We start from the raw sequence: 13,414 nt of genomic DNA on the forward strand, positions 1-13,414 counted from the left end.
AGTCTCTAGTTTCACAGAACATCAAATCTCATTTCGTTTCAGTTCCGTTAATGTGTTTACAAATGCAAGTTATGTTTGCACGCGCATTCATTATGACATGAGTAAAATCATCAATTTCAGCATGTAGATGTGCAGCTTTCTGTGTCGTTATCTCTCACTATATACAAACAAGGGTCCTCCTTTCTTGTTGAATTCACGTTTTAGTGCGATAGTGTAAACTCGTTTAGAAAAGAATTTGAATCGCTAAAAGCTTATTATTGATTTGTTTAATTAGAGTAACAGTGAAGCATGACGGTGTGATTTATTTCTATTCATATGTTTTGTTGTTTAAAAAGGTAGTTTGTGACACAAACTGAATAAAAATCTGAGAAAAGAGTAGATGAAATAGTTTTTGTCAGCATTAAAGGGTCAAAAAGAAACAAGGACCTACTTCTTAACACGTTTGAGAAGTAGGTACACATGAGACAGGAACTTGAAAGAATGCAAAAGACTAAGATGATTGATAAACATTTCAAATCTGACATTGTGTAATAAAGTGTTGCACACATCTGAGTGTTCGAAAACAGCAATAAATAATAAATTTATTATGTTGGATGAGTGACTAAAGAGAAGGCATCCTTGATAATGATCCGGTCAGCTGCGATGATGTGTGGAGCTTTTTCATGGGTGCTCAGCACAGAAATTGAAACCCCACCCCTCCCCAACTTATGTTTTAAAACATGACATACCCTGTGCAAGTACTTTTCAGCTACAGTACATTTTGCTCCATAGACAATAAACAAAAACTGTGCTCGAGAGTTTGACAGTGTTTCTGAACATCCCCTAACATAACATAATGCACCTAATACTCAGTATACCAAATACCTTCATGGTTACAATTGCAGGTGATGGTGGAATGTTCCCTCGGATGCCTGTAATGAATGGTATGATGGGTGCAAACCCTGTCTTTCCTCCGAATGCCATGATGCCTGGAGCTGGCGTTTCTGGCACTTTCTCTCCCATCCGGATGCCTTTCCCTGAAGGCATGAGGTGAGCCTGAATTTGTGTTACCTCATCAGCTAGAGAAGACGCATTAGCTCCAACACATCCACTCATTTGAGAAACACTGCAGTGAAATATCAGTCAGTAGTGAGAAAAATAGTTAATTTTTTTTTACTCTGATTAGAGTGTAACAGCTTGAAATGCATTTCCATAGGGAGAAGAAGTTTGGCCAGATGGGGAGTGATATGGTGGGTCCCTGGAGTGCTCCTGTTCCCATGCCTGGTCCAGCCCCTCCAGCGGAGGCAGAAACAGACACCATGTCCAATGCCCAGAGGAGTACTCTGAAGTGGGAGAAAGAGGAGACTCTTGGGGAGATGGCCACTGTGGCGCCTGTCCTCTATACCAATGTCAACTTTCCTAATCTGAGAGAAGAGTTTCCAGGTGAGTGACTATTCCTGGAATGACTGAGTGGATGCAGCTGATGTTCAAAGACTAATTGACGTACTTTCTTTCACAGATTGGTCAACTAGGGTAAAGCAAATTGCAAAACTATGGAGAAAGGCTAGTTCGCAAGAAAGAGCCCCATATGTGGTAAGAGCATTTTATCATTGTTTTAGGATTTGGATTTGATCATATTATGTGAAATTCATTTGTAATCTTGAAAGTCTTGATTTTTTTCTTGCTTATTTCTACCTTCCAGCAAAAGGCTCGGGATAACCGAGCAGCCCTTCGCATAAATAAAGTTCAGCTGTCTAATGACACTATGAAGAGACAGCAACAGCAGCAGCCTCCTGACCCTTTTGATCCCAGCATCCCCATGGACACTGAGCTGCTCTTCAAAGACCCACTGAAACAAAAGGAGTCTGAGCATGAACAAGAGTGGAAGTTGAGACAGGTGATTGACAGCTCCAGGATTTTTTTTTCCTTCTTTTTAGTTTAATGCTTTATGTGGGACCAGGCTGTGGCAGTATGAAGCTGGGTTTCTCAACCCCTGATCAAGGCTCTAACAATAAGAAAATTTTGATGAATTGACTTTGACTTTGTACACTTCGTGACTAACAAACTAATTCATGAAGTCATCGTGTGCTTTGCAAGCTTGGAACGGGAGGGGGCTATACCCACATGAATTTAGAGCAAAGTTCATGTTTAGGTCAATTGAATCTGGGACCCAGTTAGTGGAAAATTCAATTGTTTTTGATCAGCGTCAGCACTAATTTGGTTATTGTTATATGTGCCCCATGTGGCCTGGAAAAAAAAAGTGCTTTGAGTTTAAATGTTGAGAAACCTTAGAATGAAAATCAGCATTATTTTAAATGTTTTCTACAAGAATAATCGAGACATGCATGATTTATTATGTGTAAATTGAACATGGCCTATAGCAGGATGTTGTGTAAATGCATGGTTGAGTGGTCATTTCTTTATTTACGTTTGGCATTGCCGTGCAGTCTACTAATTCTTAATTTGCATTGAAAAGGGAGAGTTAAATCAGATGTGGGGACCCCTTAAGAAGCAGCAGGAAAAGGTCCCAAAAAGCAAAGGCATAAAATCAACAAATAAAGACGTCCTTTTTGGACATTCCAACCAGGCAACTATAGCTGCAGGATGTGGAAAAAATTCTCTGGTAAGATCCCAAGGCGAGGCACTGTTCTGGCATTCATTTGCCAAGAACCAATAAAGAAAAGTTTACAAGGTGCAAAAGATTTAGTAGGTGGAGTTATAGAAGGAAAAGTTGGTATATTGACAATTCCCTTTGGCCTGAAACATATAGTAATGGCCTTTACATTTCTCATCACCATATTATTATGCACACATTCACATTTTCCCTGCATGGCTTAACAACTCATTTTTAAAATTCCAAAGCTTATTTAGAGATTGAAGGAAAGAGAGCATTCTTAGCACCATGTCATCATGAAATTAAAATTCAGTGCATTCTAATGGCTTCATCAACTGAAGTGTTTTCCCTTCCTGTTTGTTTGTTTCCATGGCAGCAAATGAGACAAAAGAGCAAGCAGCAGGCGAAGATTGAGGCCACTCAGAAGCTTGAGCAGGTTAAAAATGAGCAGCAGCAGCTTCAACAGCAGCAGCAGCAACAACAGCACCACCAGCAGCCACAGTTCAGTGCCCAGTCAGGTGGAGACAGCCTTAACAGTGGGGATCAAAGTCCCATGACACCCCAGCACAGTAGTGGGGACAACACATCCCCTCTACAGCCCACAACACTTAAGGATAGCTTTGTGAGGCCCCAACTTCCTGGAACGCCAACCTCAAGCTCATCTTCAGATGATGTATTTCTGCGTCCCCATCCACCACCGCCATCGTCTTTGGCAAAGACTCCCACTCAGGACACCCAGTACTCACAAGGGTCATCATCACAGCCTCAGTCCCCTCAGATGTTTTCTCCTGGTTCATCTGGTTCCCGTCCGTCTTCTCCATGGGATCCATATGCTAAGATGGTGGGTACCCCTCGACCCCCACCATCTGGGTCAAGTACACCTCGTAGAGGTTCAATTTCTGACCTGCAAGAGAGGGGCAGGCCCTCTCCAGCCCACGAGTCTTTTGGCTCACCCACATCTGCGAGTGCTGATATGTATGCAAAGCCGCCAGACACGCCCAGGCCATCTGACCCATTTGTGAAACCCCTTGGTCCCCCAAGGCCTGGACCTGTATCAGAACAGCAACAGCAACAGGGTAGGTACATGTTGGCTAATACGGCATCAGGAGACAATTTTACCAGGCCAGGTCATAGATCCGAGGCTTACCAGCGGATGCCACACAACCGTATGGTGCTTTCCGACCCTTACTCAAGGCCACTGTTAACACCCATCCCAGGAAGTAATGAATCTGGCTCTGTGCCACTCTTTAAAACTCCCATGCCTCCCTCACAGTCTCAGCAAGAATCTTTTGGTACAGGACAGCAAGGCATGAGACGTGGACCGCCTGATGGCTTCTCTCAGGGTCAACAAAGTGACCCTTATGCACATCAGCCTCTAACTCCTCACCCATCAGTGGGAGATGCTTTTAGCAATGAAGGCAGAATCATGCGTCAGATTTCTGGAGGCCCCTTTACCCAGCATTTGTCCATGAGCAGGCATTCTCAAAGGGATCCATATGCACAGGCACCCTCTACACCTAGACCAGATTACTCTCAGCAAATGGCTGATCCCTATGCTCAGCCTCCTGGTACTCCACGACCTCATGACTCATACGTCCAGCCACCTGGTACACCAAGGCCACATTCCGATCCATACTCAGTGGCACCATCAACACCTCGACCTACTTCTATGGAACAGTTTTCTCAGTCACAGCCAGCTAGCCGCAGACAATCTCCTTCTCATGCTATGGATCCGTATGCACAAATGCCAGGCACTCCAAGACCAGCCCCAGGGGAGAGATATCCTAAATCTCCAGGCAGTCAGAGAAACACAGATACGTATACACAGGCTGTTGGAACACCTAGGCCAGTCAAATCAGATCCATACGACCAGCCACCTGGAACACCAAGGCCAGTTTTCACTGACCCATACGCTCAACCTCCTGGAACCCCAAGACCAGCGCCCATGGTTCATCCTTCAGATCCATTCAGCCATCAGGCTTCAAACAGAATCCAAGATCCATTTGCTCGTCCGACTGGCCCAGGTTCTCAAACCCCAAAACACCCTGGCATTTCAGATGAAGGTTTCACCTTGCCACAGACTAATCCTAATCAAACACCAATTCATGACCCCTTTGAACAAGCCTCTGTAACTCCATGTCCACAGTCAGGGGAAAGATTGGCTCATGGTCCATCATCTACAAACTGCTCTTCTGATGCTCAAAACACCATGCAGCCAGCACTTGGGGACACGGAGGAAAAACTGAAACAGGTATGATATTTTGAAAAGGTGATTTTCTTCGTGTTATTTGAGGCGCATTTAAAAAAGCTGACTATATGCTTGTTCTTTTTCTGATGGTATTCTTTTCTGTTTTCCAATTAGCGTCAGAGATTACGACAGTTGATCCTGAAACAGCAGCAGCAGAAGTGTGCCATTAGACAGGAGAAGGGACTTCAAGATGCTACTGGCACTAATGCCCCTGGGACTCCAGTGCACTGGTCACAGGAAGATTCTGGTCCACAGAGTGACATTTTTGGCCGTCCTCCACCTCCATACCCTGGAACTTTGAGAGCTTCACCAATGCAGGGAGGTCAGAGATTTCCTGGACCTTTACTTGGTGATCAGCGAGCACCATTCACTGATGAGACCCAGTGTCCCCGACCTCCATTTCCCAGAGACATGAGCAATATGGGCATTAGACCACAAGGGCCTAGGTGAGTTTTTTAATTGGAAATCTAGATAGGTTTAGAAATCTAAGGCTGTCCTATCATAATGTTGTTTCAACAGTATATACTCCAGTGCTCTGAATTCTTTTTATTTTTCCCTTTCAGATTTGGATTTTCCAGTATAGCTCCAGGTCAGGAGTCATTCATCAGGCCCCCCCACCAGATGCAGGGTGGGCCAATGGCTGATAATGTCCCACCACAGATGCGAAGATCTCTGTCAGTTGATCTCCCTAGAGCAGTGGCAGGCAACCCTCAAATGGGTGTTCCCCAGCCGTTCCCACCACGAGGCCTTCCAGTGCAGCAACATAATATAATGGGCCAGCCTTTCATTGAGCTTCGCCATAGGGCTCCAGAGAACAGAGTCAGACTACCCTTTGGGCCACCAAATATGATGGACCATCCTAATCATCCCCAGAGACCTTCTGCTAACTTCATGGGAGGACAAAATATGGCATTCACTGGTAACCAGGGACCACGGCAGTTGAATCCCATCATGGGCCAACCTCAGCACGGATCAGTTGGTCACCTGCAGATGTCAACTAGCATGGAAAACTTGCATCAACAAGCCAACATGCCAGTGAATACCACTCCACAACATCCTCCACTGTCAACCACACTCACTCATGCAGTTAGTGGTGAGGCACTTAGTTCTGGCCAGCCTGCTCTTCTTCCTGTGGCAGTCCCTGGTCCATCTGAGGATATCCAGTTGCCTTGTGGTGATGGGATTGAGGTGAAGTTGGACACAGATGACTCAGCAGTAAAGGATCTTGAGGATGTGGAGGTTAAAGATTTGGTCGATGATGATTTGGAAAACTTGAACCTTGACACAGATGATGGCAAGGATTTAGATCTAGAGACGAATGACCTCCATCTTGATGATTTCATTGAATCTGGGAAATTTGACCTTATCGCTTATACTGATCCTGAGCTGAACCTTGAGGACAAGAAGGATATGTTCAATGAGGAGCTAGATCTTAGTGACCCCATAGAGGATGACCATGGTGAAAGCTCAGACCTTCAAAAGGAGCTGTCGGAAAAGAAAAGTGCCCCCTGTGGACGTACATTGACCCCTCAACCAGTGAGTAAACTGGAGGGTGGTCAGCCTCCTGGTCATGTCAAACAAGAAGAGAGCCTGTCAAAAGAAAGCTCTGGTGGTCTGCTGACAGAGAGCACTATTAAAAGAGAAGTCAAACAGGGTTCAGTGGCCGGCCAAGACCCTTCTGCTTGTGGTGTTTCCTTGAGTGAAAACAGGCCTCTGAGTAGTAAAGGCAGCCAAGGGGATGTATCCAGTCTCTTTGAGGGATCAGCCCAGCAGTCTGGGCTGTCAAGTACAGGTGTTTCTTCTGGCCCTGCTCCAGTACTTTCAAGCCTGTTGACCAAGGAGAAACTTGAAGATTCTGGCATTGACTCTGTGGTGCCTCCCCACCAGGGTGATCTTGCCCAGCCTATGATGATGCTGCAAGGACAAGACAATGGGATGAACTCTGGAATGACAATGGGACACAGGATGGATCCATCACTTGCTCATGGAGCATCACTGGGAAATCCAAATATGATGCCAGCTGGCAACCAGCAACTGCCAGTCCAAGGATTTGGAGCTTCACCAGGACAACAAGTGGATCTGAACCTACCCATGGTGGGTGGCCAGCAGCCCATTCCCCACACCCTCCATCCACAGGCCCAGCAGGCAATGTTCTCACAAGTGTCTGTAGGACAGCAAGGGTCAAAAGTACCACAGAGCCAAACAAAAAGGCCACTGCTCTTAGAGGAGCAGCCCCTCCTTCTTCAAGATTTGCTGGACCAGGAAAGGCAGGAGCAACAACAGCAGAGGCAGATGCAGGCTATGATTCGCCAGCGCTCTAATGACCCCTTTTTCCCCAATATTGGTGAGTTTTATTTATGTTAGTATTTTGTTTGTGAATTAAAGCGCTTGACTTGGGACAGCGGAATGCATCGAATATTCACAATTTATCACCCAATTTCAGTTTTTATATAGTGATATTGTTTTTTTGGAGAAGCATAAGCATAGTACAACTATGCACACGGAGACCAGGGTTAAATTCCCCATTCAAAGTGGACCATGATTTTTCTGTATTTTAAAAATTACGTTATTTATAAAACGTACAAGAAAAGTACATAAACATAATGAAAACAATGAGCAAGTGAAGTACATCTTGCACATTTTGTATCAGATACATTGCAGAACAGGCTGTAACCTTAAAGTTGTTTCTTTCTCTTTTTTTTTTTTTCTTGGGCTGGACTGTTTTTTTCTGTTTTTTGTGTTTAGCAATAGCCTGTTTCTGCCTTTATTTCATTCACCTGTTTTACAATAACTGCAAGTGCTGTGTAACTTCCAATACTCCTGTGTTTGAATGTATTTTTATGCTAATGTATCTTGAAAATTGCTTTCCAAACATTGGTAACTTGACTACTTAAGCTTTTTTTCTTCTCTCAAGATCTCAAGTAGTGTAACAGAGACCTGTATGTTAGATTGAATTGTCCCTGACAATGAAACACTTTTGGGGCTTTCTAGTGCCATTTTCTTCGGAGTGTATCTTGAATAATTTAAGCCCTGTTCCAGTAAGGTGCCATTTATTGGAAATGGATGAAATTGAGGTCAAAAGAATATTAACTTCACAACTTTCAGTAACTGAAGCTTTTGTGCCTTCGCTGTGATTTTCACCTTTATAGACTTTGACGCCATTACAGACCCGATCATGAAGGCGAAGATGGTGGCCCTAAAGGGAATCAATAAAGTGATGGCACAGAATAGTATGGGGATGACACCCATGGTCGTGAACAGGTAAAACAGCGATTTAATAAGTTAGTTATAAGGAAACATTTTTACCATACTCAGTTATTGTACTGAAGGTAATTTCCAAAGGATCCTTGATAATTGTAAAATAGATCTATTTTAAGTAGCATTTAAGCCATTTGCCTGCAGTTTCTTATTAGAACAGCATTGTTAGAAGAGGGGGATTTGGAAGGCTAGCGTTACTCATGTTAAGTAAATACTATACTTTTTGTTTTGGGACAGAATGCAGCAGATGCCAGGAGCACATGGGCCAGATGCAGTCAGTTTCCCCCCACATGTATTTGGACAGGTACATGCACAAACCTATATTTGTTATATTTAATAGGCAATATTTAATGCATGACACTAGTTGCCGGGCCATTAACAGCACTTTACTTTTAGGACGGCAAGCTGATACCGCAGCTGGCAAGGCCGAACCCTCCTAATTTTGGACCTGGTTTTGTCAGTAAGTGATTTTTTTTTTAGCTTTTTTGTATTTTAGTTGTTTCTGGTTCAGTACTGTGTTAGTGTGAAGTTAGAATAATGGTGCATGTGTGATTTTATTTGAATAATGTTTTGGTTTTGTCGACCTATTTTCAGATGACTCTCAGAAAAAGCAATATGAGGAGTGGCTTCAAGAAACTCAGCAACTTCTTCAGATGCAGCAGAAGTTTCTGGAGGACCAGATTGGGGCCCACAGGAAATCTAAAAAGGCCCTCTCGGCAAAACAGCGTACAGCTAAAAAGGCAGGCCGCGAGTTCCCAGAGGAGGACGCAGAGCAGCTGAAGCATGTGACCGAACAGCAAAGCGTGGTTCAGAAGCAGCTGGAGCAGGTAAAGACACTCCTTAGAGCCGTGTTGTACACAACATACAGTGAGTGCTGGGTGGAAATCGTATCCATGTAAAAATACTTTTTTTAGGATAAGGAATTTAGAGAGTTTTAATGATATTGAATAACAAATTCAGTTTCCTACTTCCTGTTGATGCAAGGAAACATTTGCAGTCCTGTGCTGCTATTAGAAATCTATTTCCTCTTGATACAAAGAGTATATGGCAACTAAACTTTAAGACCTTTTGTTTGTGTAGGGGAGGGGCAAGGCTCCACTAATTATTTCCCACTGTGGTGACCTTTCTGTGCCGGAGAGAGCAGAGACCTTGGTGAATCCAGGGCCCCAGAACAGAGCATTGTCTGATTTATTCTCTGACATTATCTCTTCCCCTGCTCCATTCTGTCAACATTTTCCCAAGGCCTCCACTCTATCGAGCATAGCTGATAAAGGGGAAATAGAGGATGTCTCTTCTAAGCACATCGTACTGCGCTTAGCCCTCCAGTGACTCCAGGCTGATTCACAATCAATCTCACGCCAGCCTACTCACATAGACCTGTTATTCTCCCCTGCTTCTTTTTAATTTTTGCCTATTATCCACCCTCCCTTCCTAGCTGACTGCAACTTACCTTAAAAAAACATGATACTAACAGTATCAAAATATTGAAAGATTTAACTGTGTCATTACAGTATTAACTAGTGCCACTGTTAACGTGTTAATATGTTCTCTCTTAAGCTGTGGCATACAGAATATACATTCTCTCTCAAGATGTGCCATATACAATATGCCCTTATATCGAATTCAGGGATATCTTCTTTTAATTTAACAAAAATGTACTGCATGTTCTTGTATCTTTGATAGTGGAAAGTCTCTCTCTCTCTCTGTTTTGTAGATCCGTAAGCAGCAAAAAGAACACGCTGAGCTTATTGAGGAATACCGCGTCAAGCAGCAGCAACAGCAGCAGCGAAGCCTCCAACCACCCTCCGTGATGAATCCAATGCAGGCCATGCCAGGAATACAAGGCCAAGCCCCTGGCATGATGCCTGGTGGGCCCCACATGGGCCAGCCTATGATGGGTCCCATGCAGCCCCACCCGGGTCAGCCCAACCCTGCTTGCATGCCTAATATGCCAGGGTGGCACCCAGGTGGCCCTGCACCCATGGGTGGACCCAGGATGCCATCTCACTTGCCTCCTCAAATGCCACCAGCCAACCTTGGCCAGCCTCCGGCACAGCCCCCAGGTGGGTTGGTGCCAGGTGGCCCACCTGGCCAACCTGGCAGTGTACCTGGGGGTCATGGGGGCGGAGCTGGCGGAGCCACCCCTCACGTGAAGTTTGACGACAATAACCCGTTCAGCGAGGGTTTCCAGGAGCGTGAACGCCGTGAACGACTTCGTGAGCAGCAGGAGAGGCAGAGGGTGCAGCTGATGCAGGAAGTGGAGCGGCAGAGAGCCTTGCAGAGACTAGAGCTGGAGCAGCAAGGTGCTGGCATGGCCCCAGATTCTAACCGGGAAGGCCTGGCCCACATGCCCTTCTACAGCGCTGACCTGCCTCAAGACTTCATGCAGCCTACTAGACCTCAGCAGCCACAGCAGCAGATGAGCTCCATGTTTCCCCAGCAAGGAGGACCACCTCTAGAATTTGGTGGCCCCAGCCCAGCCTTCATGCAGGCCGGAGAGCGACGGCCCATTCCTGGGGGCGGCAGTTTCCCACCAGCTCAGGAAATGGGGCCAAATTTTCGGCCAAAGAATCCGGCGATACATGGGCTAAACTTCATCCCAGGTCAGCCTCGGCCGCAAGCAATGCTCCAGGGTGGAGCTGAAGGCCCTCTGTTTGGAATGGAGTCAGCCACGCCATTGCCTCCTAATTACCCTGGCTCAGGTCAGTCTCTCATCCAGCTGTATTCCAATATCATCCCAGAGGAAAAGGGGAAGAAAAAGAGGAACCGCAAGAAGAAGAAAGACGACGACGCAGATTCAGTGAAAACGCCCTCCACGCCACACTCGGACCTGACTGCCCCTCTGACCCCGTGTGTTTCAGACACGTCGTCCACCCCCACACGCAGCGCTCAGGAACCCTCTGAATTGTCAAATCCGTCGTCCTCCATGCCTGGCTTGCCGCCTTCATCAGAGCTGGAGAGGCAGCTTTCTGGAAGCGGTGGGACAATGCTGAGGAGGCAATCTAGCATGGGCTCAGAAACAGAGCGGAGCATCCTGGATGAAGCCCACGAGATCAAACAGGAGAAACTGGAGGCCAGTGAATGTCGGGGGGCAGAAGTGGAGAGATTGGAGCACACAGGTATGGTGAAGGTTGAGGAGAGTGGCGAAGGAATCTCCCCCAGCGTCCCAGGGCAGAGTCCATCTCACAGCACCAAGGGCGACTCGGGGAACGAACTACTCAAACATCTGCTGAAGAACAAAAGTACACCTCCTCCACCAAGCACACCCCTCACGCACCAGGCGTCTAATGACAGCCTGCGATCAGAGGAAGAGGGAGTAGCTGACAGTAAAGGGTCTGTGAAGCTGGATTCCACCAACTGTTTGGTAAGAACTTAAATATAACATGAACTGAATTTTTAAAGTGTAACAAAACGCATCTTAAAGGAATTTTTTTTTTTTTTTCCCCTCTAACCCAAACGTAGTCAGCCAGCAAAGGCGTGCTTGATCATTGTTTGCTTTTTTGGTTTGTCACTGGAGCCATGATGCTAGTGAAGATAGAGAAAGATAGATGTAGTTATGTCCATTTTTTATAGATATCTACATCACTTACACAGTATTAGAAGCCACATAGCAGGCCGGTCCTGATCATGAATTTTTTGCTGGCGATCAGCTGCTGCACAGATAATTGCAATTAACAACTGAATTGCTTTATTTTAAAAAAACATTTAAAAAAATCTAAAACTTTTAAAAAGCCAGATGAAATTGTGCCCAGTTAAATTGTCTGTTGCAACGTACACACGTTTGTGCAAGTTAACAACTGTGGGAAAAAATGGCGGTCACCTCAAATAATTCATTTTTCATTTTTGGCCTTTAAGCAAGTGTTTTTTGAGATTATTTAACAACTCAACATGGTTTTAGGCAAGTGCTTGATGATTTAGACATAGTGTGCATGACTCCATTAGTTGTTAGCTACGTTACCCTTACAAAATGTCAAATACCAAATATATAGTAGTGTGTGTGTGTGTGTATATATATATATATATGTAGTGTCTCTTAAAGCTACCTCACGGAAACTTCTTACACAAAACAAACGTTGCCTGATTTGTGAGAACTTGTTTTGCAGTAGTTCTGACCTAAAACATTTTTTAAAATCCATTCATGGTGGAGAGGGGGTTGTAAGATAAAATAGTCCCCAGATAAAATGTACTTTTTCAGATTTACCACTTTTTTATTTTACCATTATCAACATTATGTATACAAATCTCTAGGTTCACTAGTTGGTATGGATAGTATATAGAATCTGTATGTTTTTCTACACTGAACCATTTCTCATCAAAACACTCCAAATGACATTGTTTACATCTCAACAATTCAGTTATGCAGAAATTTTGAAATTTTTTGCAATTTCCTTTTAAAGAGTCATTGTTTTTCAGTGAATTTCAAAAAGTAGTGATGAAGATATGGTCTGGAGTTGTGAATAGCTGACCACTACAAGTTGTTTGTTTCCTCTGACTCACCCTGTGAGTGACTAGAAGAGTTATGTGTTTTCTTGACAGGGTGGTGTGAACAACCAAGTACCAGACAATACAGATCCTCTAGAACCTTCTTTGCCAGAGCAAGGCAAGAAAAAACAGCGCAATAAGAGGACCCTCAAGGTGGGAGCTGAGAAACCTCAGTCTCGCTGGAAGAAGAGGAAGAAGGAGCAGGAGGAGCGACAGGTGGTGTATTCCTCCACCGACACATTGATGACCCAACTCAAACAGGTAAACACTCGGCAGCTGCACATACTGCTTATGTGTCACTCGTAAATATAACAAACAGGCTTTAAAGGTCACAATTGATTTTGATGGTTTATGCTCAAACTGTTAAACTCTCTTGTGAAGCTGGTCTTCAGTGGCGTTACAGTTTTGGGTTAGAGTGAGTATTAGGTTTAGGGTTTGTAAAAAGTGACGTTGAATTGAAAACCTATTTAATTCAGTGTCCGTTAAGAACAGGCTGAGCATCTGCCGTCAAAATAAAGTGTTGCGACTTCAGAGTCTTAAAAGCAGTGCTTTTCCACCTTACCAACTTTTCATAATGCCTTACAGATGAAAATGTCCTAAAGCCACACGAGTCTTAATTTATACAGAATGTTGATTTTTCTGCGAATGTACCTCCTTAATTACAGTCATCTCGAGGAGTAATTACTTTCATTAAGCCTTAATTGCAGTGCTGGCATGGATAGGTGTGCATAGAATGCATTAAATGGAGTTTGTGAAAGACCCTTACAGGGTTTTAAATGGAACATTCAGTGCACTTGCATTAAAAAATGATTAATAGTGCGAGAGTGCTTTCA

At 44.5% G+C, this 13,414-nt stretch overlaps 1 protein-coding gene across 3 annotated transcripts in view; it reads left to right on the forward strand.

Annotated features, from left to right (window-relative positions):
* Positions 1-13,414, forward strand: part of kmt2ca (lysine (K)-specific methyltransferase 2Ca) — a 249,803-nt gene that overhangs the window by 220,415 nt on the left and 15,974 nt on the right. For 2 of the 3 annotated variants that reach the window (XM_036581780.1, XM_036581789.1), the window contains 14 exons: positions 885-1,029; positions 1,196-1,422; positions 1,499-1,572; positions 1,682-1,876; positions 2,456-2,602; positions 2,970-4,844; positions 4,956-5,287; positions 5,405-7,185; positions 7,991-8,102; positions 8,337-8,403; positions 8,496-8,559; positions 8,694-8,926; positions 9,814-11,463; positions 12,636-12,842. In XM_036581780.1, the coding sequence (XP_036437673.1) occupies positions 885-1,029; positions 1,196-1,422; positions 1,499-1,572; positions 1,682-1,876; positions 2,456-2,602; positions 2,970-4,844; positions 4,956-5,287; positions 5,405-7,185; positions 7,991-8,102; positions 8,337-8,403; positions 8,496-8,559; positions 8,694-8,926; positions 9,814-11,463; positions 12,636-12,842 (7,109 nt within the window). The remainder of the gene's footprint in view (positions 1-884; positions 1,030-1,195; positions 1,423-1,498; positions 1,573-1,681; positions 1,877-2,455; positions 2,603-2,969; positions 4,845-4,955; positions 5,288-5,404; positions 7,186-7,990; positions 8,103-8,336; positions 8,404-8,495; positions 8,560-8,693; positions 8,927-9,813; positions 11,464-12,635; positions 12,843-13,414) is intronic. The other variant, XM_036581798.1, reaches the window with a different exon arrangement.

This window comes from Colossoma macropomum, unplaced genomic scaffold, assembly GCF_904425465.1.
Source record: "Colossoma macropomum unplaced genomic scaffold, Colossoma_macropomum, whole genome shotgun sequence".
NCBI classification, from domain to species: domain Eukaryota; kingdom Metazoa; phylum Chordata; class Actinopteri; order Characiformes; family Serrasalmidae; genus Colossoma; species Colossoma macropomum.